A 26,495-nucleotide genomic window follows, 5' to 3' on the forward strand; every position below is an offset into this window, starting at 1 on the left:
TGCTGTTTCCATCCAGTGATACGATTTTAAAAAGGAATTGAGCCTGGCTATGCTAAATTACTGACAACATCGATATAATTGGTTAAAAATGCACCTGAACTGCCAACTTCAGAAAAGGGTAAGATTTTTTCAGTTCACAATTAACAGAATATTGCAAATTAGATTTAAAGAGAATTTTAAAGGGATTGTTCACCCAAAAATTAACATTTTGTCATTACTTGTGTTCAAAACCTGTATGAGATTCTTTCTTCTGCTGACAAAAAAAAAGGAGATATTTTGAAGAATGTCGGTAAACCAGACAGTTGACGGCACCCATTGACTTCCATAGTATTTCTTTTTTTCCTAGTAAGGCATGTTCCTGAATCAACATATTTTGTTCGACATTCCTGTCCAAAAATGTAGTCCTTACCCTATCCCTAAACCTAACCCTAACCATAACCCTTACTTATCCCTAAAATCAGAGGGAAATAATAGGTGGATAACACTGATTTAGAAGCACCTGGTGGTTGCAAGCCTAAACTTGACATAAACTGTAAACTTGTTTCTCATATCTTATTGGTTGTTTGGAATGTTGTCCCAGGGTCAACAAAGATGTTGTACTTGGTGAAATCACATTCACCTATTCCCACTTGTGAAAATAATATATTAAAAAAATTAAATCTTTGTAGAGTATTTTTTTCCCTAAATACTTGTGAAGTTACAGTGGATCAGTACCGTAAGTTCCAAATATAAAGTTGAATCCACTCTGCTTTAGCACCAGGAACACTGTGCAGATCTGATCTTTCCCATCATCTCCACAGTTCTCCTTTGGTACACAGCATTTATTGCTTTGTATTTGCATATGAAGTAAACATTTAGTTGCACAAGAGTTAACGTGTGGAGGCCAGATTAAAAGCCATCCATTTCAATGCAAGAAATAAAGAGAAAAATGAATGGACAAAATATTTAAATGTTTATTTAACCTGAAACCAAATACTAAGACATTCGGAAATGCATGTATTTTTCATCTTCTGTTATGCTTTTTGTGAAGAATTTTTTTACTAGTGGGTTTAGACTTTTGGACCTTGCTGTTCATATCTGGCTAACGTAACTTCTCACTAGATTAAATTAATCTGGTTTGAGAAGACTTTTGCTTCTGTGCCCTCTCTGACCGACTATCATTGAAAATGGAACAATGGAACAAAATGGACAGGACCATCCTAAATGCATACCATCAAAACAAAGTGAAACCAAAATATTTGTTTTAATTATTATAAAAGAATATTCTGTTTGTTTAGTATAATTTTGGGATTGAATGTTGTATCTCATTCTCATTGTATTTCATGTTAACTTGCTATATATACTATAGATTAACTAGAATGAAAATATCCCATACAGCAGCAAGACCAAGCATATTTATTTATCAGGAAATTCAAATGCAATCTGAGCTATTATCAGCTTGATTTACGTATTGCATTAATGCTGCAGTGGAAAGTGGACAAACGGTTCGGGGATGTTGCCTATTTTATATGTGTGAATATTTGTGTTCTCCAGAGACAAATGGACCGCAGGCTACTCAGCCAATAAAAAATGGCAATTTTCTCCTAAATAGTTACATATGGGCCTATTACCCCGGGTTTAACCTCTCCTGCTGGAGACACCATTCGAGGAGAGGGAATGATCGCATGGAAACTGTATACTGTCCACAAAATGGAAAATGGGAAGTTGAATCAACGTAACGTATCAGAGTTGCAGTTGCACAGAATTTGTTGCACACACTTGTTATAAACCTTATGGTTCAAAATAGCAAAATTTTCACTTTTGGGTGAACAACACAAAGTCTCTTGAAGATTTTAACATTCGATTGCTTCTGTGAGAGATAGTTTTATATTGTTATAGTACATTTGTTCCTTGATGCTCAACAAAATCATGTTTATTGTATAGGTTTTTTGTCTCTATGTAAAATTACCACCAGTAAGATGGCTGTGTGAAATCTTTATGCTCTTTTTGTGCATGCTAAAGGGATCTGCTTTTTATTATGGATTAACTGTCTTAATCTTAACTTAATTAAATGGTCAAGATTTTTTTTAAAAGATGCAGTCCGTAACTTTTAACGCTCTAGAGGTTAACAAACAGAACTGCATGCATTTTGCAGAAGAACATTGTAGCCGGAGCTACTTCTCTCTGTTTATGTCTATGACGAGTCACGCAGGTATTGGGATACTCCACAGCGGTACGACCGAACCAGTCTAAAATTGTCCCAATATAAACACTTATTAGGTGTACCGTGGTGATTCAGGATAAAACACGGTTTAGAAAGAGGATTCATGATGTACTCGCTCATTATATAATGTTTTGTACATTTTGAGCAAAACAAAAAAAGTTACAGACTGCAGCTTAAACCAAAACATAAGATGTGCAAATGCCTTTTCCCACTGAAAATACGGTGCACATGACAACTTCATAAATGCAATTATTTATTCAAATGGTAGAAAAGTGTTCAAATAAGTAAATACAAAATATTTCAACCTGAGTATAAGAGCAAAGTAAATACAGTGTATCTAAAAGGAGCTAAAAATGTATGAATATAATATCAAAACAAAAAGGCTCCATCCCCCAAAGTCACAAAATCCATTATATAAACAGACACAATGCGCTCAAAAGCAACAGTTTCTACCTATTAAATAAAATAAAAAAATGCACTAAATGATAGAATACTGAACTAAATACACATATGTATGATGTACACATAAACAGAACCACATACATTTCTGGAATTGCTGCATGCTCCGTACATCATTGTCATTCTCCATGCAGATAAACCTCTACATTTCAGGACCATGTGACATTATGTCCACCTTCATGGGTGTCACCTGAAGTGCTGGTGTGGACATTAATTAGTCAGTTTTTTTGACTTTTTGAAAAAAACATCATGACAACAAAATATGAATAAATGAAAATGTATTGTACAAGTGTCCTGAGTAATTAATTGTCTCGAGTTAAAGAACAATAGTAGACATCTTCAGTTAACGGTCAGAACTAAAAAAGTTTGTGCCCTAAAAATTTATGCCTTTTTATAGACCATAGCAAAACCATTTTTGGTTTATATCACTTAAAAAATAATTTTATTTATTTCTCTGTTACTTTATGAAACTGTAGTACATTTTGAAATATAATTCAATGTGTAATCCAATTCCATTGTCAAAGAAGAAAAAATTAATGAAAATGTCCAATTAAATAAACACTACGCCAAATAGTGAGCAATGACATTTGATTCACCGGCACCGAAACCCTTCATATTCAATGCCCAAAGCATAAAGTCAAATACATCTTCAACAGACGTAAACAGAGTAAAATACAGTGGAAAGTGAACATTTGTATGTGCGTGTAGACAGAACCGGACCCGACACATGAACACAGTGAAATCCTTTGGGATTCAGCTTTCTCCACCATTGTCTGTAAACGCAGAGCATCATATCGCTGAGGTACTGAGATCTGTAGCTGCAATTCTACACTGAATTGGTTTCTAGATGAGAGCCAATGTGAACATCCTTGTTTGCACACAAAGTTAGGCAGTTTTGAGAAGTCAATCTGGTGGTTCATTTTTGCCACACAAAAAAAAAGGAAATATTTGGCAGGTCAGTTTTTTCCCCCCAATATTTAAACCAGCGGGAATGAGTACAGGTGAAGTAGGTCAGCATGTTGGACCTTTGACCATCCATGTCACGGGCAATAAATATCCATGAAGCTTGACTGAACTCTCTGGTGTCGACTCTGAAATTGAGTGGACCTGCGTTTTCCTCCGTTGCCCTCTAGTGGATCCTCTGTGTTTTTACTCAGAAGGTTCCAGCCACTATTTCACCAGTTTGAGTCTCTCAATGTGATGGCAAAGTTTGAGAGCAGGACCCAGTTTCAGCCCCATGTACTTCATGATCATGTCACTCCGTAAAAGCATCAAGGCCTTGCCATCAATCTCCTGTGGAAAACGATCAATCCATATAACATTACTATATAATATAAAACAACTTAACTTGAAAGAAGTTCAAAACATATGAAAGAAGTCAAGAAAATCATATCTTACATGTTTCCTGAAGAGCTCGGCATGTGGGCCCAGCGCCTGTGGATCGGCATCGCGCACAAATTGCATCACTTCCTCTATACTCCACGATGACGGACACTTATTGGACGTTCTGGAGGAATCCTTCTCTGCTGCTTGATGATCAGGACCAGTGGTTGAGCTAGCAGCTAGCAAATAAACATAATATATAAATCAATAATAAATATGGCAACTACAAAAAGGTCTTTACTTGCACATATGAATGTTTTTGGATGATAATAAATTGCCACTAGGGGCACTAAAAACATACGAATGACAAAATGGGTTATGCTTTATAATAAGGGTACATGAATAATCATGTGTTAATATCTGAATTAATACTTAAACATGAACTAATGATGTTTATAACAAAACTGCATAAGGTTATATTAGGACAATATCATTCACATATAGAAGAAACCATATGAATAGTATGATAGCTTCAAATATAGCCCACGACTGAAAATATGTCATGCTAGAGGTCAAAAGTACCCAAAACATTGACCAACACGTTTCATATTTTTTGGGAAACTGAACATTATGCTTCCCTGAATGAGGTCTGGTCTAGAATCAGTGCTTCCTTGACGGTCCTGCTCTCAGTCGCTTTAATATGGAAAATAAAACTGAACCCCAAACATCGCTCTTACTCCGAGATGCAATTTAAATAAATATGGCCCCCCGAGCCGCTAACAGGCTTTAATCCATATCAAAGCCTATTGTGCCATTTGACATTTGATTAGAGAAAATACATCTGGTCCTCACACAAGCACTCTGTGCGGAACTGATATGGGAGTTTATCCCACGATAGAAACAGATCCAAGTCTCCGAAGAGCAGCGGTGATCGCGTAAGCCAAGCTGCCAGTCTGAAAGCATTCTGAGGGAGTTGAACAATGAAACGGTTCTGCTTTTCGGGCTCAAACGCAAGACTAATGCCAACAAGCACAGACACGAACAGCTCAAAACCCCTATAGACTTTCAATCATTCAACAACTCAAATTTATCATTAACAAATCATCAAAAACATGCAAGCTTATATACAGATCAGTAGTTTAAAGTTACATTTCTAACTGCATGAAATAATCGGTTAATATAAATTCTTATTTTTTATGGAAAATTGCAGTTGTCAAATGATTTATCTTATTTTTTTTGTTCATGTGCCCTCGTAATTATTTTACAAAATAGCTTCCTCTCCCTCCTGCAAGACATCACCTCTCTTCTCTGATGATGCGTTTACTGGCATGAGGGCGGGACAAGCTGTCAATCACATGAGATCAACCGTCCAATCAATTCCTGATGGGCAAAATCAAGTCCCGCTCTACATTTTTCCTTTTTCGAGAAGTCGTTGACTCGTTTCACTCACATACAGGGAATGAAAGACTATCGCAACTTCCGTTTCATGACAACTTTAATATTATAGAAAGTTATTACAAAGTGTTACCTATAGATAGATCCGAGTGCACTAGGTCTATTTAAAATAAACAAACAAGTCTTTAACAACCATCATTAATAAATCATCAAAAAAAAAAAACAATGCTTATATACAGATCAGTAGTTTCTGACATTAATAACTGTGCATAATGATTGATTTAGAATTATCTTTTTTTTGTTTATATATTATGAAACAGTGAGCACAAAGTGTTACCTATAAATCTGAGTGCACTAGGGCTGTTTAAAATAAATAAGCATGAACAAGTCTGGTCATTTACAAGCAATCTTACATGTTATTAATAGTGTGTGTGTGAAGGTGTTTAAACAAAGCGTTCTTACATAGCCTACCTTCCACTCGTCTGTGTGTGCGTGCGGGCCCCAGCTCCGAGGGGTTGGAGGAGAGTCTGCGGAGGGGTGGGGGGTGAGAGGGGTAGTGCGGGCTGCTTCCGGCCGGGGGGTGATACTCAGACGGGCTGCGTAGGGCAGGGGGCCGGGGGGCCACAGAATTGGATGCCGAGTCCATCGACTCTTCTGAGAACTGCTGGTCTGTAGTGGCACCATTTTCAGCATGGGCAATGGTTTCTGTCACAAAGAAGAGTGAAAGGTTTTCATTAATACCCAAGGTCATTATTTGGTAATATATGGTTTGAAATAAATGCTACTGTTCAAGTTTGGGGTCGTTCATTAAAAAAAAAAAAAAAAATTAGAAAAAAAAGAAGACTTATGCTCACTATAGCTGCATTTATTTAATCAAACACAATTTAAATATTATTAGCAAATACTTTCAGCATCATTACTCCAGTCTTCAGTTTTACATAATCATTCAGAGATCATTCTAATATGCTCATTTGGTGCTCAAATAATTTGATATTTTTATGATCAAATATTGAAAACAGAACCCGTAAAGCTAATTTTTCAGGATTTTTTGATGAATAGAAAGTTCAAAAGAACTACTGTTTCCATTTGAAATAGAAACATGTTGTAATAATGTAAAAGTCTCAATGTAATGCATCCTTGCTCAATTAAATTATTAATATCTTTCAAAACAAAATCTTACTGACCCCCCAACCCCAAAATACAAATACACAAGGGTAGTTTGCTACAAAGATTTGAACAATGAATTTGTTTCTCACGATCTTTTACACAATTGAATGGATGAATACACCATTTGAAAAGCATCTCAGGATGTACATAATGAAGCTCTGGCTACTTGTCACTGCTTTCATAAAGCTGAAATATAACATTTTTGGTCACTGCATAAATCCTCAACTCCCATTTCATAGTTTTTCTGACATTAAATTGTGGAAAGTAGTCAATAAACAATGACTAGTTGTGTCAGTATTTAACAAACAGACTCACCTAAATAAATGTAGTACAGGGTTCCTGTGTTCTGCATGAACAGAAATCTGACGCAACAAGTAGCAACACGTCTCAGAGTTTATAATCGTCCTCTAACACACGTGTGCGAACACTACTTGCAATTTTATAAAAAAATTACTTTATCTTCGCTTTATCTACGAGACATTTAATGAGAGCTGAACACACAACACCCACGTCTGGCAAATTATAATTCACCCACAGCAGTAAAAATAACCCAAACTGGCAGGTTATTCTCACCCTAATGAAAATCAGACACTTAATTAGTTACAATGTAGACGATTTAATTAGGAGTCTGTCTGCATTATTAATTGTTTTATTTTGTGCGGTTAATAAGAAAATGAAGAGGCGTCTAACTCCGCCTAAAGGAAACCCCGTCCTCCGTTCACTTTAAGTTCGACCAATCAGAACTGGCCAGGACCTGCTGCAGCTAGTATCGGTATCATTCACGAACAAGCACAATCGCTCAGAACAGCTGAACGGATCATACCGTCTGAGGGCAGAGCTTCTGTTCTCTGTAGTTTGGGTGACAGGGCAGCGGTGTAGGCAGCTGAATCTCGGTTGAAACGTCTGGTACCTCGCGCTACAGACAAAGCTTCTGATGTCTCCTCTTTCACTGCAACAGAGGAAAAGTGCAGATATAGATCACTTCTAGAAGTCCACAGATTTGAAAAATCTAGATTTAGTCAAATAAATACATTCAAAGTTTCAAAGAGCACAGAAAATAAAGTGGTCTCCTAAAAGAAAGAATCGATTCTGAAATAAATGTGCATAATGCCAGCCTATGGTCTTCATTGGCTGCCCACAAACAACGTCTACATTGACCCACCCTGAGGCCTCAGAGTTGGGTTTGTGGTGTCGAGACCTTGAGAAGACACTTCTGTGCTGCGAATACACTTTGTATGCACTTCCAAAGGATGAGGACTCGGCAAAACCAATGCCATTGTTACAAATTCAAGCGTTTAGTTTCTGACACATGCTGTAAGCGGTAGACCAATCACAACAGACTGGGCCATTTGACCAATCAGAGCAGAGGAAGCTCTCGGAAATGAGGGGTTTACAGACTGAATCCTTGATCGAAACGGTTTCAGACACTGTGAAAAAAGAGGTGAAGCTGCAATGTATATTATGAAAAAATAAAGTGTTTTTTGACCTTGGATGCATGTAAACCTACTGTAGGAGTCCTCCAAAACAAAATTAGGAATGTTTAAAATAGCATAATAGGGGCACTAAGATTTTCCTTTTAAAATAATTGTAATTCAATTTCTGCATGGTTTTAGTTCAGTTAACAATAACACGCACACATACCTGATTTGCTCCTTTCGTACGGTGCGTGTGTGTTTGTGGTTAGTGGACTGAACGGCTGGCTGCTGAACAGGTTATCACACTGCAGATGGTGACACAGAGTTTCCAGAAAGCGCAGAACGAACGAAGCACTGGAGGCAGTGGGGAGCTTGACGTAGTGGATTCCTCCTTCAGAGCGAACTGAATGAAAGTAGATGTGGTGCAAAATTAAAAAACACTGTATAACTCTTAAACATGCCACACAGAATGCATGTAGAATTTAGTATGCTTCTCATGAATACATCACTTGTGCTATAAAAAAATTAAATTAGTCCCAACCCACCAAATGCTGTTTGGGTGTGTGTGTGTGTGTGTGTGTGTGTGTGTGGGGGGGGGGTGATCTGGCTAAATGGGTGCCGATTAAGGGGCCATGGCGTCGCAGCAGATGGCTCTACAGTCCTAGCGTGGGCCCCACCCCCTGCACACACACACACAAATATAGACACGCATACACATACACACTTCCCCAGGGGACACCCCAATCAAATGATCCAAACCAGGTTATACACAGATGTCATCCCTTATTACTCGCAGTCTGATGACATCAGCTGTGCACACACACACACTCTTCTTTTTAAACATACACACACCCTCCTCTTTTCAGGTCAATCACACACCCATGATTTTACTTTTTTCTCTTTATTGTAAAGCACACACACGTTGACAGTCTTAAAACAACACTCAACTATACGAATTCAAACAGAGCTTAAGTCTTAAATCAATATGCCATTCAGCTCTCAAAACATTTGATTGTGGATGACTCTTCCAGTTGGGGCACTTTTGACTTCCTCAGGTTAAAAAAAAAAAATTACCTTCGAATCTATTTTTCGTCTTTGTTAAAACATGCAACACATGTCATGGCCACATCAAGTAAATTTCAGTAATATGTGTGATGTGGATATTTTTTATTGCGATATTTGTAAATGTATATATAAAAGGCATATTAACCTTTTATTACTCGTAAATATTAGTACAAATGCCATTAAAATGACAATATAAAGTTAAGCTATTATAATGCCTTCTTAAATAAGAGTAGGATTTATAAAAAATAAAAAGCATTTTTTCTTGCTGGCAGCCAAGTTCTTCTAATCAAAGAATGAAATGCAGATCATCACACAAACTCTAAAGCAGATCCAAACTAACCTCTGATGATCTCCCCGCCATCAGACTGAGATTGCAGGAAGCCGAACAGAGCTTTGGGCTGGAACGCACAATCCACGCAGGCTTGGACCGAGTGCTGGAGAACCGTGTTGACGGGGCCCGGCCCGAAATGATCGGGCAGCTGCAACAACAGCTTACGGTCCAGGTGCGGCCCCGAATCTCCGTGTTTATTCACGTACACACAAACTAGAAGAGGTGAGAATGGATGGTCAGGTGAAGCGAACAACACAATGCAAAAGCATCAGAATATTGAGGAGTGCATGGCCCATGCCTGCTAGAAAATGTAAGATGTTACTTCAACCACATTTCTGTGTGAAGTGTCAGTGCTTGTTTATGAGGTTTGCTTCAAGCCAAAATATTGTTTTAGTTTTGTAAATAAATCCATACATGACCACAACTTGGATTTGCTTTTAGAGTACATTTTACTATATTGAAATGCAGTGAGATACAAGCTTACCTGTGGACAAGACTCCTGAGTCTCTTGTTGTCTGTAGACTAGACAGTCTCCCATCTGACACTGAGGAAGACAACGTGGGGCTTGAAAGTGAATGAGGAACCTTTGGTTTCCTCTGTAAAGGCGGAAGACAGAGGGCGAGAGATTAAAAAAACAACCAATACACCCTCACAAAACAACCCCACTATCGTTTGCCCACCTTCTAAATTTACATTTAAATTTACTTTTATCCAAAGCGACTTACATTGCATTTCAAGGTACACATTTTATTTTATTTTTATTTCCCTGGGAATCGAACCCATGACCTTGGCGTTGCAAGCGCCAATGCTCTACTGTCTGAGCTACAGGAAAGCTCAAAACAATGGCAGAAGGCTACAAAAGCCTTATCGTGATTGTGAATCCAGCATGTTTAATGTACCGTTCATGGGGAAGGATTATAGAAGAAATGTTTAATTTAGATAATCACTCATGACATACGACCCACCCTCAAATCAAACAAAAGCTGCATAATGATCAGTAACCAGGGCAATTTTTTTATTTTTTCCCCTTCATTTTTTAATACCATTAAAATCCCATTGTGTTGGCTACCAATGACATTAGATTCAATCAAAATATCTAATTTGTGTTCCTCAGAAAAACAAAGATCATACAGGTTTGAGTGACTGTTAACTGTTGAGTTAACTGTTATTTTAGTATTATTTATATATTATAGCATTTGTTTATATTTTAAATGAGCTTTTATTTTTATATTTTCAGTTTTCATTGTTATGTGCTGCTTTTTTAGATCTATATTTTTTTTTTCACTTGGTTGCATTTCTAATTTTCATTTAAGTTTAATCATCTAGTATATTGTATTTTATTTCAGCATTATCTAAATTAACAAACGATTTATATATATATATATATATATATATATATATATATATATATATATATATATATATATATATATATATATATATATATATATATATATATATATATATATATATATATATATATATATATATATAAATTAACAACACTCAATGACAATTTTGATCTCTGGGTGGACAATCCCTTTAGGAATTGAACTGTAAATATCATCTATATAAATATACAATCCCCAGTTAAACCTATTAACTGACCCATCCGACCACAAAAAAGCAGTTTTACCTTGCTGCCAGGTTTGGGTCCCCTCTTCTTATATGGTTTGGGTGTGAGCAGTGAGCTCATGGGACTCTTGGCTGTATTGGACTGCGTTTGGCCGTTCTGTGAAGTGGCGGCTGCGGCTGCTGCAGCCTCGGCGGCTTCTTTCAGCATTGCGATGGTCTGGCTCTTAGGTCTCCTCCCTCGTACCCCCTTGCGCACTGGCAGAGGGGGCAGAGGGTGTGGCAGGCGGTACGGGGACTGCATTGGGCGCCAAGAATGACTGGACTGGCCCAATGCTGGAATAGGAGTCTTCGGGAGATTGACTAAAGGTGGGGGAGAAAAAAAAAAAAGGTTATAATACTATACAAATACAAAAATGTTAAAATCAAATATTATGCTAATTAAAAACATGAATCTAATTCTACCTTAACTGTTGATGATTACATTCCATGGTATTACAGCATTTTTTGGGCATTATACAAATAATCCATGAACATGCTTTGAGGATATAATGTAAAATACTATGCATCATCGTATATGAATATGGTTATCATACTGAACTATGATTTATATTAAAGTAATACAATACTGTACCATAGACCCACCATAGTAAATTTTAGTAAGAGAAAGCATTTTGAACATGGTTATGGTTTCATCTTACAAAAATCAACTGATGAAACCATAACCATGTTCAAAATGCAAAATGCTTTGTTCAAAATTCTTCATCATGGTTACAACAATATTGTAGAATCACTAGATGACTATAAACCAATGTTTTACATTAGTTTGTACATTGAGCCCTATTGCCACATGTGCAATATCTGCAAGTTAAATGAGATGATTTATACTGACATTCAACATGAAATGATTAGCTCTAACTGCAGTTTCACCAATCTGTGTCTCACAAAGCATCACAATATGCAATGAATACATAAATAAGACAACCCTCAGCCACCCACACAAACACAAAATAAATATTTAATAATTTAATTTTTTTTTTAAATAAGTCACTTCTTTTGCAGTTTGAATGAGGCGAGCAACAAACTTTTATCTTTTCCGTTTGAATTTGACCGTTTCTAAATACTGCCGAATTCTCTTCCTCAGTGGGCATTTTGCATATTAGAAGCATCACATTACAGCCCTGAAAGTGGCTGTTTAAATATGGGGAGTGCAAAAATTGAGTTGTCTAGAGATCCTCTTTAAGAAGGAGTGAGGAGAGACAGTTTCAGCCGGCCATTGTGCCCCACAGGAGGCATGTGCTTTTCAGCCCCCTATTGTTTTGTGGGCCTCCCCCCACTGGCTTTCTGGTCAAAGGCCTCTTTTCTGTGGCCAACAGGTAATCCTCATTATAGGGAGAAAGAATGACCCCCTTCTCCACCTGGATGAGTGCGTTATCGGTTATCACGTTGTGGGATAAGATGTGGCGAGTATGGAATGGAAGGAGTTCACAGCTAGAACTGCATCTTTGCATTTTATTTCAAGTCAATTTTATCTTGCATAGAGAGCAACAAACAATTTTCTATGAATATTTCTGAGCAGGCAAGTTAATGTATTATTCATTTTGTAGCTGGTTCAAAATGCAGGGCCTACTTAATGGTCTCATTTAAAAGAGAACCTTATGGTTTTCAAGTGTTAAAAAAAGGCATCTGTAATGTACTGAACAAAGATAATAATAAAAAAATCTGTTCTTAAAAAAAAAAAAAGTGATTTGCCAAGCAGATGTACGAAATGACACCACAAAAAGACAATAGACAGTGCTTTGAGTTATGTTCATTTTAAATTCATCCATGCGAGCTTGCTTATAAAAAAATTACTTGCCTTGCAAACCAAATAACATTAATACCTGCAAATTCTTTTCAGTTTCCTCAAAAACCCACAATGAATATCTGCAGTTCAGCATAAACAAATTCATCAAAGAAGGTGTAAAATAGCACAAGTCGACGCTTTTGAAGTGCCAAACAACATCGGAGTGAAATCCCCCCAACTCACACACACCTCCTTTAGACCGATGCCACCAAACCCCCCTATTATAGCTTCTGTATGGGCCATCTCTACGATCAGATAAACTTCTCCCATTACAGGGCGGCTGACGGGCGGTCAGCAGAAGCCGGCTTTGCTAAGTACATCTGGGAGCTTTCACAGAGTCCTACGTGCAGCTGCTCTCCTGGGCCTCGAGAGGAAAGCCAAGCCGGAGCCACGCAGACGTTTAATGAGGAGACGAGAGAAAGCGTGCGAGGAATGGACAAGTGTTTGCTTTCATACGAAGGTCGGAAAAGTCTGCGATTCTCATTCAAATATCCTATGAATATAAGTAGGCACGTGAGGAATCAAGCTTATTAAGCGCACGTATGCACAATGGGCATGCAAAACAGACGCAAACACTTTCAGAAGCTCGGTCACGGACAATGTAAAAACAAACTTTACACACTAATCACCCCATGCATTTAAAAACGAAGCGAACCAGCTGATCACAAAAATGACCTCTCTGTGGTCTGCTGCAGAGTGACCCACTGACCTCCAGTGCACACACACACACACACACCCTTCTGGGCGTCTGGTCACGGGAGAGGTTGCGAGTGATGTGGAACAAAGGTGTCCGGGCAAAACCAGTGTAATTACTCCATCTCTTCCACAATATTTACACTTCGCCCCACACCAGACCCGAACGCCCGGGCAATCCGTCTACGGCTGACGGCGGCTTCAGCTCAGCGGGAACTAGAACCACATGTTGTGGGGGAGTAACGGCGAAAAAGAGTGAGTGTGTGTGTCTGTGTGAATGGTAAAAGGGGATATTGGGTTCCCTGAGCCCCAGGCAATTTAATGAAACAATGCAATCTGTTAAAGAGCTAAAAGTCAAAACTACCGCGGTCCAACAAAAGCTTAAAAGTATTTGTGCAGCTTCTGTACAAAAAAAAAAAATCAACTGAGTGTTTCATTTGTAATTCTACTAGTCCTTTCAAGTCAGCAGATTTTTTTTCCCCCATTCTGCTGGAAGTTATAGCTTATTGGTTATTGAGTGAATCTACCTGATGGATTTCTATTATCTTGCTAAAACAAACAAAAGTAAATTCAGCATAGCACAAAAAAGAAAACCGTAATCGACAAACGTTTTAGTAAAACTATCAATGAATCACCTTATGATTGACCAAACCTTTTTCTTAAAAGGGGTTTAAGGACTCTTTTTGTGGCAAGCCATTTTATCATTTAAACTTATCCATTTTATGTTACCAGTAGCCTACTTTTTTATTACTAGTAAGTAGTCCAAGAGTGACTAGCATCTTAGTACTTAATTCAACTGCTCACTAATAATTATTTACGGCATGCTGATGTATATAATTGACCACTAACTATTTATTCGTTTCAACAATCCCATAGTTATCCAAGGTTCAGATAATAACTATTAATTTCAGACTAGCATGTATTCCAATTGTTGCTGGTATCTATTAAGTAAGATTTGTAGTTGCCATTCTGACTAATCAATGCATACTGCAAAAAAATGCAAGTTACGAGTAGTGCATACTAACATTCAAAGAATAAATATGAATGACTAATTTAATACTAATTACTACAGGAACAAGTACCTAATGAATAGTTACTAGTGAATTTGAAAAATACACTAGTCACTATTGCATTACTTGTACAATATAAATACTAGTAAAATAAAGATAGATGCTGGTTGGTTTAACGAAATAAATATGAAAACGGCTTACCATAGTTCTTTAGCTCAATGAATGCATGCTTTTCACAAATAGAGAAATAAAAGTGCAGTGTTAGTCCACTACAGGAGGAAGAGACTAACTGAAAGCAACAGGAAAGAAACCTATGCAAAAACACACTCGAATTAAACTCGTGTGACCTAAATGCACAAGCCACTAAAACAAAGCAACAGACATCACAGACAAAAGCCTCGGAATACGCCGGAGGAACTCACCAAAACGCCAACTTTCCACTATATCCGCGTTCTGCGCCAACGAATCCGGTGTAAATCTTTCCCTTGGTTGAGAATGTCTGGTTTTAAAGCAATATAACAACCGGAGCTCGCGCTCACTTTCGCACCCGGATTGAACAGCAGCGGCAGAAGCGCATGACAAAGCCCGTGCCGGTGGAGCCCTGATCGGGCAATATCTGATTAATATGGAGGCGGGGACGAGGAGTGGAGAAGGAGGAGGAGGAGGAGGAGGAGGGGCGGGGTGTTCATGTTATCAGCCAGTGTTGACAGTCCTCAAATGGGCGCCAAATTACATTATTATTAAAGTACAATAAAACATTTAATTAAAGAAGAGCTTATTTGTATTTTATTAAATACAAAATATCATTAAATATCAATATAATTTATTTACGATTAAGATTTAGGCTACATTTTGATGTAACATTCATAAATAATTATTATTATTCAAAATTTAGATTTAAGAGTTAATCTACATGTTGATTTAACATTTATAAAAAACGTTTTTAAATAATAATTATTATTAATATTTAAAAGTAATTATTTGTAAATGTTACATCAAAATGTAGACAATGTTAGAACTACATAATGATAATAATACTTATTATTAGTAGTAGTATTCTTCAAGATTTAGACTATAAATAAATAAATAAATGAAACTATTGTTTAGACTATAATTAATAAATAATTATTATAAATAACAATCACTTTTACTTTTTATTATTACTTCTAATAATAATAATAATTATAATAATGCTTATTTGTTTTTTAAACCATGTCCAAAAAAATAATAAACATTGCACATGACTGTCAAGTTCTTCAAAATGTTATTTATATAAATCTGGCACAATAGGGTTGTTGTTATCTCTGACAAACTATCACATTTACATTCAACATCCCATACTAATCAGTCTCCTGCCATTTCAAAGGCCTCCTCCCAGGCTTCTAGGGCTGAAGGGGGTAAAGGGTTAATGAAGATCAGATTCAGAGCGCCCAGTTTGAAGCACACGTCCAGAGAGGCATGAATGATGCTCCTGCTGGAAGTATTTATGTGCTTTCTTACACGCCCGGCGGGTATAGTCTGGTACACACACCTCAATCTGGTACCAGTCGTAATCCCAGAACCCATTCAGAAGGATTATTAGATTATTACAAATACACAAACAGGCCTATAGAGCCAAATTGGATTTGTCTGCTTTGTCTCGCACATTTATTTTAAATGCATTAAGCTACACAAGTGTGCGAGATGTGTGAAAGCACTAACACGTATTAAAAAAAAACCTGCCCTATGGTTCTCACTTTAGGTGTGAGAACAGGAGCAAAGGTGAATACATATCCAGTGCTAATAAACACCTCTAAAAATAACTTGAAGAAGATAATTTAGGCAAAGCATGCCATCTAATCATAATGGATTATTGTTTATGGCTCTGGAAAAAAAAGCTTTTTTTTTCTTTTTTTTTTAAGCAGTCAAATATTTCCTAATTCATTACAAAGGAAACAATATAATTAAAATCATATAAACAATTGAAGGTTTGCCGGAAATAAAAGAATGATTTAAATTCATATTAAAAAGCCATTGAAATTAATTCTGCACATTAGTAGAATAAACAATTTCATTGTTTATTCCATTGGCTGATTGTTGTTTTTTAAATTAATAATTCAAGTCAAAGGAATTCGAAAAACATCAAACTCAGTGAAGGTTTTTTTTTTTATCAATATTGTATCAAATTCTCATCTGAGATGGGAAAAGGATAAGATGTGACAGACAATTTGACTTTCATTTTCTCTCAATGTTATAAATGCTTCTTATGCGGTATAGCCAGAGGCTGAATCTTCGAGCTCTTTCGTAATAGTACATCAAAAACATAAATGAAACTGAATCAAAACAAACTCTCAGAAGACTTTTTCTAACACAAACCAGCACACTCCAGATATTCCAACATCTTCTCAGATTACAGGAAAACTGAGAACACTTTTCTTTTTAGGAGTAATTCAATTGAAAATGTTTTAATAAAAAAAGTATTTATTTGTAACTGACTGCAAAAGATCTGAACCAAAAGCTAAACCTTTGTCTCGTGTCCAAAGCTTGCCTTTCCATTGTACTAAGCACGTATTACTGTTGCTCTTTGTACATTATTAATATATGCACATCTGCGCACACACAATGTGCTCAGTGCCCGAGGTAAAACCCAGCAAGAAAAACTAGAAATACAGAAAAAAAAAAAGCCATCCTTCAAACATCAACAGACACGTTGTTGTTTTTTCAGTGCTCATTAGAAAGGTGGTATTCACTAATGATCAGTTAAAACTATGCAAGGCAAATGAAGACAAATCACACACAAAGGAAAATATAAACTCGCAGCTCATGCTTTCATTCCTCCATTCAAAACTCACTAAAATATCATCAGAGTTTATTTGAACCATTTGCTTTTTCATATTTATATGTAAAATGAGCCTTTGGTTTTACCAAATTTAGCACTCAATTACCATAAAGACCACTTATAAAATCATAGAATTGAAACATCATATATAGCTGTTCTTTTAATTCGACATATTTTTTATCTCTCCAAAAGAACGTGAAACCCTAAAACCTGCACTTGTAGAATTCAGTTCAGAATTTTCTGCCGAGTCATGGATTGATCCAAGCATTTTATGTAAAATGTGTGAATTGTAATCAGTCAATAATACACAACAGTTCCAGTTCTGATGGTTGTGAGAACATTAAAAAACTATTGAGTCTCAAAGACAAATTCACTTATTTATTTCAACCATGTATTTTAATAGAGAAATATTCTAAAATGCCTTTAAAACAAAACAATCAAATAAATATTATAATGTCATAAACTACATCCAACTCAATGTATTTTCCAAAATTGGCTATCTCACACAATTTCTCAATTCAGTGCATCAGGGCGTATGTGAAACAACAAGAACGGGGGAAAATGACCACAGATTCTCAATTTCTCCAGAATTGTTCTTCATACTTAAAGAACCTCGTGTCTGACTGGGATAAATGGGAAACTTCTCCCAGCACCCAATATCCTTTCAGTCTGGTCATGTCCGCTCTGGGAAAAGCAGGAAGAGAGCAGTAAACATGCCTCGAAAGTATTCAGAGGAGGAAGAAGCGATAGACACGTAACTACCACTATCCATCAAGAAGTCAATTTTCATTCACTTCACATCAATTCTCCTGCCAGAGCCACACAGACTGCTTAAGCACGGGTTACACATCTGAACAGCACCAACAGACAGTGATAAACCATCACATCCACATTTACAACACATCGGGAAATGAGATAGTCCAGAAATAATCAGTGTAGTCCAGCAAAGTGTGCGTGTTAAGGAAAAGTTGCTGTCAAGAAGAATAAGGTGTCTGCATGTTGCTCACAATGTATATATATGTACATACAATACCGATAAAAATAAGTATTTTATGCTCATCAAGCCTGAGTTTATTTGATAAAAAATACAGAGGAAAAAAAAGGAATTCTGTGAAATATTATTACAATTTAAAATAATGGTTGTCTATTTTAATAGACTTTCAAATATAATTTATTTCTGTGATGCAAAACTGAATTTTCAGCATCATTACTCCAGTCTTCAGTGTCACAATAATGTTAACAAGATTTTAATAAAGTATTAGTAAATGTTGAAATTAACATGAACAAAGATTAATAAATGCTGTATACGTGCAGTTCATTATTAGTTTATGGTAACTAATGTAGTTAACTAATGTTAACTAACGAACCTTATTGTAAAGTGTTACCAATCATTCTAATATAATGATTTGATACTCGGTTATTATCAATGGTGGAGACAGTTGTGCTGCTTAATATTGTTTTTTTGGGAATCTGTGATACTTTCTCAGGATTCATTGATGAATAAAAACGTTTTTACTGAAAGTTATTCGATATTGTTTCTCTGTGCAGTTATCGTTACAGTTATGGTGTTTATTACAGTTATTACATTTTTTAGAGCAATATCTTTATCACTATCGTTACAGTTATTGTTCTTAAAATTCATAAACTGTAGCCAAAAAACTATAGCATAGGCTATCTCTTATGAATTCTGAGCTCTCATACATTTGACATCAATACTCTATTAAAATAAAAGTAATAAATACTACTCCTCTTTTTAGTAAGTATGAAATTGGTGAGGGGAAAAAGATTCATAAAAAAAAAAAAATCTTACAAAGAAATCTTATAAAAAAAATTAGTCACCAAATTAAACAATTTCACCTTGTAAAACTTGTTTTCAAAATTCAAAATCATGTAGGCTATATAATAAACATTTCATCAGCAAGCTTTCAAACTTTCAAAAAGTCACTGTTCACTTGAACTTGAAAACACTAAATATTTGATAGAGAAAAAACTAGGTTTCTCTAGTCTCTTGATTGATCAAGTCACCACGACCCCAATACATCTCCCAATTCAAACAACATGAGGCAATGACTCTATACACACTGGAGAAAACCCTGTAGTGACCCCTAGTGGTCAGAGACTGTACTCACAGCAGTTGCCAGGAGGTTGCAGACTGTGGTTGGTCAGTTGACACCAGCCCACGGGGAAGATGTCCCTGGAGTCATACAGGCACCAGTAATCGAACGCTCCTCTCCAGCCATCAAACATGACGAATATCTTGTCACCTCTCACCTCTCCGATGGTAGCGGGACAGATGAGGTAGGGATTTTTCCGGTCCACTGCCTCCAGTTTCATACCAGGTCTGAAGTAGTTTTGAGTGGGTTTGGACGGCTCCTGAGGCATTCACAGGAAACACATCAAGCTAAATTTAATTTCAAAATACAGTACAATATAACAAAAGCAATGTATATGCTAAGCTCTAAACAGTTGAAAGATTTGTTACATTATTTATTCAAACTCCACTTTCCATTTCTTTCACAGCTTTATTCATAGGAAGCGTGTTAACATGGTTTGCAATTTGAAGCAATTACCTTTTTAAAGGCTGAGGCTGGAGCGATGTCCGCCCCACTTAATGTTTTTAATAGGAACATGGGCCATGAAGAAGCGTTCATTCTGAATCCTGAAGAATGGTATAAACAGGCAATAGATTATGAACAGAATGGAAAAGAAGCATAATGCCATAAGTATGCACGGCAAAAAGTTCACTTTCAAATCATTTTTGTGCTTTATTTAAAAAATTAAAAAATGACTATTCTTATCAACACAGTACAATTTTGTTCTTAAACATGACATTAAAAACAATTATATAACTATGCACTTTAGTTGAGGGTCCAATTCTCACTAGTTGCTTATTAGCATGCATATTACTAGGATATTGGTTGTTTATTATTAATACCTAAAGCACATATTTATGCCTTATTCCGTTTGCGTTAACATTGGAAAACAATGTTTGATTGTTCTCCAGTGCATCTTGTTTTCCTGTTTTATATCCCAGAATGCATCAGTGCAGAATTTACCCAGTGGCGGCTGCAACATGTCGCCACTCTTCTCGCATGTGCCGATCGGTTGAATGTCAGACGAGTCGACCAATCGCCAGAAGTCATTGGTGTTGTCACTGCCATCCAGTCTGAGCCGGAGACGCACGCCCATTGACCCCATCACCGTGGCGATGCACACGGAGGTGGAATTCCTCGGGTCACAAGCCTCCACTTTCATTCCCACTTTAAAATCATTACTGGGAGGGATTCTGGACTGGAGAGAGAGAGAAAACATTACCATGAAATGTTAATGAAATACTGTGAATAATATATGAATAATGGCATATAGGGATCTGTTAGTGTCACATGATCCTTCAGAAATCATTCTAATATGCTGATTTGGCGTTTTGGTGTGTTTGTGTATATATACAGTATATATAACTCTGGTATCAAGACTCATTAATCCTGTAAGGAGTTACATAATATCAAATATATCAGTTATAAGAAATTAAGCTGCAAACATCCATGAATAACCCTTTGGACGACGTACCTGTCTGAAACTGCTGGGGGGAGCAGGACAGGCTGAAGTCTCTCTCAAGTACATTTCCCAGCTGAACGGCTCTGGTGAAGGAGCAGGGGAGAGAAATGTACATCAGGAAGTTAGAGATTAACTACAGTACATGGTTTGTTTTTTTACATGTTAATAAAGAAAGAGAAGGCTGTACCAGTGAGCTTTTGTGAAGGGAGTGAATCCTCATTATTCCTCCCCGATTTCTCCTTATTACTGTACTTTTTGTCTGCAATTAAAAAGACAGTCACAAAACTAGAGAATAATAACAAATAAGTTACTTCAAGAAAAGGGACTAACAAAAAATGATGACGCTTTAATTCAAATGTCAAAATGGGATGAAGTAGTTTTGACCTTTGTGATGGGTTTTGCCCATGGTGACCTGGAGAACCACATGAAGCGGACAGAAACTGGACAGGTCCTAAACAGCCAACTGAAAGAAAGAAAGAAAGAAAGAAAGAAAGAAAGAAAGAAAGAAAGAAAGAAAGAAAGAAAGAAAGAAAGAAAGAAAGAAAGAAAGAATTTATTAATTATTAATAACAAAACTGATCATACTGACGGTCATTCCGTGTCAACTCAACTAGAGACAACCCGCTAATTTTTTTTTATTTTGTTAATATTTTTTTTTTCTGAAGAAAGACAAACATAAATAGAAAGGAAAGCCAGAATATGAAATGCCATGGATGAATATGTATTGAGTAATCCACTATTTTGATGACTGGGGTCAAAATGACAATTTTCACCTAAAATTTAAAGCCAAATTACAAGGGGAAGGAAATGACTTGAAAGATGGCAGCATCAATATTTTATTTTTACAGAGAGATTGGAAGCTCTATTATAAGTTCTGTTCTTTCTTTCTTCCTTGTTCTTCTTTAATTACAATAAGCATCAGCTGTTTGAAAATTTGGTTTTAAACTTTAATTAACTCATTTAAAGAAATTAATACTTTTATTATTATTACTTTTAGGATGCATTAAATCGATTAAAAAAATACACGTAAGGACATTTAAAAAGATTATAATGATTTTTAATGATTGATAAAAATATTTATATTTCAAATAAATGCTGTTCTTTTGAACTTTCTACTCAAAGAATCCTGAAAAAAGTATCAGTTTACACAAAAATATTAAGCATATCAGAGTTTTTAACATTGAGCAGCACATCAGCACATCTGATTTCTGAAGGATCACGTGACACTGAAGACTGGAGTAATGATGCAGGAAATTCAGCTTTGGAATTCACTGAAATAAATTACATTTTAAGATTATTTTAAATTGTAATAATTGCAAAATATTATGGTGTTATTGTATTTTGATACAATAACAATAATAATGCAGCACGCACGACTTCTTTAAAAGAAATCTCGCCTTATATTCAAATCAGTTTTAGTGAGATCATGCTATCTGTAAATAATAGTCTTCTCTTTCATCAGCTGGTTCAGCTTTGGCGTTTGGCCCAGAGTTCATGAACTCTCCCCGGAAACCATATTACAGCATTACGGAAGACAGGGATTATACTTTATACTCCCCACTGGCGTCTGAGTGCAATTTATTCCACCAACATTGTACTGTGCAAAAAAAAAAGATTATCACTAAATCACAAATACCTTTAGAGAATCAAAGCTTTTCTTCTATTTGACATCATAATAAGTTACTGAGCTTCTGAGGGACCCAGCGCTCTCTGATCAAAGCCTCGGCTCGCTCGGCAAGTGATAAGTCACATCTCAGTTTGGGGGAAATTGGCTGCAGCTGACGTCCCGTGCAAACTGACAGTGGGATGAAGGACTTCCCTTTTATTCCCAGTGATTCGCAATGGGACATTCAACATAGCTAAATAAAAAAACAAATAAAGACTAAAACAAATACATTTTCCCTTTGAATTTCTTCAACAAACTAAGAAATTGTTGCGCTCAAAATTGACAAAAATCCTTTTTCATGGAAACCGAGCAAGAAGGTGGCTGGCTGACTACAGAACAGTACAGTCAGTCAGTCAGTACAGACTACAGAAGTCAATCAAAACATTTGTTGTTGTTTTTCTGGGTTTCATAGTGCAAAAAGTGCAAAGTGAATTAAAAAACAAATGAACAGGAGCAAATGTTTCAGCACATTGCTATCTTCAGTGCTCACTCTGCAACAAACATTCACCCTTTTGTTTGGGAAATTAGCAATTAGGGGCAACAAATCAATGACATTTGCAAAATACTACTTTTTTTTTTTAGTTTGCAAAAGTGAAATGCTATTAACAAATATAATACTACAGCCTTCAGTCTACTCAATTATAAACAGTATAAACAGTATAAACAATTAAGTGTTTTTAAGTTTTAATCTCTAATATGAATTTAGAAGCACCAGGTGGTTATTAAGGTCCAACTAAACAGTGTTGGGTTATTACTCTAAAAAAGTAATCAATTGCTACTAATTACATCTTCACCAGTGTAATAGATACTTATTACTAAATCCCATATCAACATCGATCAGTTGAACCGTAAAGGATGAAACTGCTCTTTTAATTCTGTCAATTAAATAATGTAAAATTGCATAAATGATTCTTGAACTGACCAAAGTATTTAAATTTTGATGTTAAATGCACTATTGTTTTATATAGAATATTCCATACTATGCAACTCAGAAGTAACTGTAATTAAATTTCAGAAAAATTAAGAGTAATACGTTAGCTACTTTGCTTTTTCAAGGGAAAAGTAATTAAATTACAGTAATGATTTAGTAATGCATTACACCAAACACTGCATTGAAATATTAAATCAGGACCTTTGAAATAAAATCTGTAATGTGGGCATATTGGAATTACAAGGTGTATTTTAAAGAGGGTTTTTTTAAGAGACATGCAATTAAAAACATGTATTTCTGCCTTGTTTCTTACTTTCTTATCCAGCCAAAAGATTGAGCAAAAACCTCCAGATGATGCTGAAAAAGTCCCAAAGAGAATCCTGAAAACAAGTCTGACTTGTGGGGGAAGAAAGATACTATCCTTTCAAAGTCACGCCAATGTGTTTCTGCTATGAAACTACCAGCCACTTCTGTCTGGATAGCAGACAATCTCTCTCTCTCTCTCTCTCTCTCTCTCTCTCTCTCTCTCTCTCTCTCTCTCTCTCTCTCTCTCTCTCTCTCTCTCTCTCTTCTCATTCTTCTGTCTTAAGCTGTGAATCCCATTCAGAGAGACTCGTCATAAAGATTCCAAACCGCCGTAAAAAGGTCAATAGCAGTGTACATTTGTGGGAGTCTGCAGCGGCACATGAAAAGGATTCCAACACCTCCCATTAACAGATGATGTCTACATTTAGTGGTCTCTCTCTCTCTCTCTACATTTCTCTCTCGCTCTGTCTGTCTTTTCAAGGCCTTTGCACTGCACCCCCCCCAGACAGGAAGCCTTCTCTTTAGACATGGCTGCTTTAAAGCAGGGGGTGAATATGGATATTTTGATTTCACAGATGAGTGAGATTATTTAAAAAAAATAAAGATAAATGTTTTTATGTAGCCTATTAATTTTCATGTTGTTTTCTATGTTTTCATGCCAGAATTCATTTCCAAGCATGACACACATAAATGAATGATGCGTTGAATTAAATATTAGCATTAAGAGTGTTGGGGGGAAAACAAATTCAGCATCAGTAAATTATTTTGATAACTTTTACTGAGACAAAATAACTGACAAAAAAACCCTGAAACAATGAGGGTCACATAAACAGTGAATTGCCCTTCTGTCATGGGTGGAACAGATGCCAGTGTCATAAACATGCAGATTGTTAAATAATATTATTATTATTGCTTTTTTAAAGTAAATGTATGCAATACATAACACATATCTGGCGTACTTTTTGATGCAGTGTAAATAGCTTTTCATATGCACTCAACACCAGTGTGCCAATTAGAGAAAGGCAGCAAGCTGTGTTTTAGGTCAGGGAATAACCGACGCAAGAAAACACAGCGCGCGCGCACATAACATCCTCATCCCATATGTAAACATGCATTCAGCTTCCGCATCAGTGACCACTGAGATACTAAACGAGCGAATAGATGCACAATACACTACAGCACGATTAATTCAATATAATAGATGTGAAAAATGTGCCACTGCTGTTCGCTCACCGTGTAAGGAAGGACAGTGCTGCTGTTCTGCTTTACTTTCCATTGGAACTAGGCCGCCATGTTTCGCGCATCCGCGCATGTCCAGCAGTATCTGCGCCTTGAGATGTATATCAATAGACATCGAAGAACTACAGATCATATTGTATTGGTGCATCTGAATTTCAAACTCCCAATATTCCTTTACAAATGCACGTTTACACGCTGATCCGGTTTGAACTGAATTCGAGTGACATTCTAAAAATATAATTAAATGTAAGTGGATATGTCATATGTGTTATCTTGTTACAGATTAATTATTAGTGAGTTGGAAAAAAAATAGGCTGTGGTTACAAATAAACATAATTTAACTATACAAATTTCATTTATGAGGTAGTCTACTTGATGTTGATTAAATGGGCATTCATTATCTGGTCTAATAATACAGCAAAGGTGCATATTTTATCATCGCATATAATTATTCTTTTAAATAATTCAAATGATCTATAGCCTTTGTCTATAGCCTATTTTTATAACTTAAAACTAGTTCTACTCCTGTGTAAAATGGGGTCACATTAAGGCTATAAGAGCATGACTGCTGTAAATAACATTTATTATGAAAACAATAACTTTTTTTTAATTATTTGTATTGCATACTTTTCAGATAGTAGCCTAATAATCGCTAGATGGCACCATGCGCTTTTCCTGAAGAATCACTCCATGCAGTCAGCCTGCCTGTCTCGAGTTTTCCCATATTAAATTATTCTTGCTCATGTTTGCTGGAAAACCCAGCATTTTTGCATGATGTTTATTAAGAGTGACATATTATGCCATTCTTCTATAATTCTCCGAATAATAATAGTAAAATAAAAAATAAAAAAAATGCATAAATAAATAGTGTAGCTATAAAACTGACCAATCGCAATTTTACATATAATTACATAGATCAGTGATGCGTCAAAAGGGATACACCTAAATGCACAAGTATAACACATACGATATACTAATACATCATATGACAATGATAGATAGATAGATAGATAGATAGATAGATAGATAGATAGATAGATAGATAGATAGATAGATAGATAGATAGATAGATAGATAGAATAGGCCTCTTCTTTCTCTTCTCAGCAGAATAAACAGTGTGAGCTGTCTGGTGAATTGATCTTTCAGCTCAGCCCACACACACACACACGCGCGCACACACACACACACACACACACACACACACACACACACACACACACACACACACACACACACACACACACACACACACACACACACACACAAGCACACACAAGCACAGCATCGCCAAACGAGCACATCAATTTGGATGTATGCATAACGTTACATGAAATGTAACACATCCGAGCAGGAATGCATATTATCATTTCTCAACCGAACCCATGCAGCCAAAGACGATCTTTCGCTTCTGGACCATTCTGAGCTTTCCTCCATTGTGATTGGCCACAGAGAGGTTCGGTTCGGACACTATTGGTGTGTGCAGTCCGCCACTCACTCGGAT

The 26,495-nt window shown here is 36.3% G+C and overlaps 1 protein-coding gene across 3 annotated transcripts; it reads right to left on the reverse strand.

Moving 5' to 3' along the window:
• Positions 1-2,437: 2,437 nt before the first annotated feature.
• On the reverse strand, positions 2,438-25,084 carry scml2 (Scm polycomb group protein like 2). 3 transcript variants are annotated; one of them, XM_079598307.1, is made up of 15 exons: positions 24,989-25,084; positions 21,237-21,315; positions 21,040-21,111; positions 20,865-20,935; positions 20,354-20,588; positions 19,868-19,956; positions 19,427-19,670; positions 10,995-11,293; positions 9,843-9,954; positions 9,368-9,571; positions 8,189-8,365; positions 7,371-7,496; positions 5,852-6,085; positions 4,061-4,224; positions 2,438-3,955 (listed from the first exon to the last, which is right to left on the reverse strand). In XM_079598307.1, the coding sequence occupies exons 2-15, from the start codon at positions 21,256-21,258 to the stop codon at positions 3,833-3,835; spliced, it is 2,172 nt and encodes a 723-aa protein (XP_079454433.1). In that variant the 5' UTR covers positions 21,259-21,315; positions 24,989-25,084; the 3' UTR covers positions 2,438-3,832. The 3 variants fall into 3 exon arrangements, with proteins under 3 accessions (XP_079454433.1, XP_079454431.1, XP_079454432.1); XM_079598305.1 differs by having other exon boundaries at positions 5,843-6,085; XM_079598306.1 differs by having other exon boundaries at positions 2,443-3,955; positions 5,843-6,085; positions 21,237-21,303; positions 24,989-25,012.
• Positions 25,085-26,495: the final 1,411 nt, after the last annotated feature.

Source organism: Phoxinus phoxinus, assembly GCF_949152265.1.
Source record: "Phoxinus phoxinus genome assembly, chromosome: 22".
NCBI classification, from domain to species: Eukaryota; Metazoa; Chordata; class Actinopteri; order Cypriniformes; family Leuciscidae; genus Phoxinus; species Phoxinus phoxinus.

Excerpts from the sequence above, each read along its gene's own strand:
- scml2 (XM_079598305.1), bottom strand. The coding sequence starts at position 21,258 with ATGGGCAAAACCCATCACAAAG. Across the intron at positions 21,112-21,236 it reads GGGCAAAACCCATCACAAAG|ACAAAAAGTACAGTAATAAG; the intron begins GTCAAAACTACT and ends TTTTAATTGCAG. Across the intron at positions 11,294-19,426 it reads GCAACCTCCTGGCAACTGCT|TCAATCTCCCGAAGACTCCT; the intron begins GTGAGTACAGTC and ends CCCCACCTTTAG.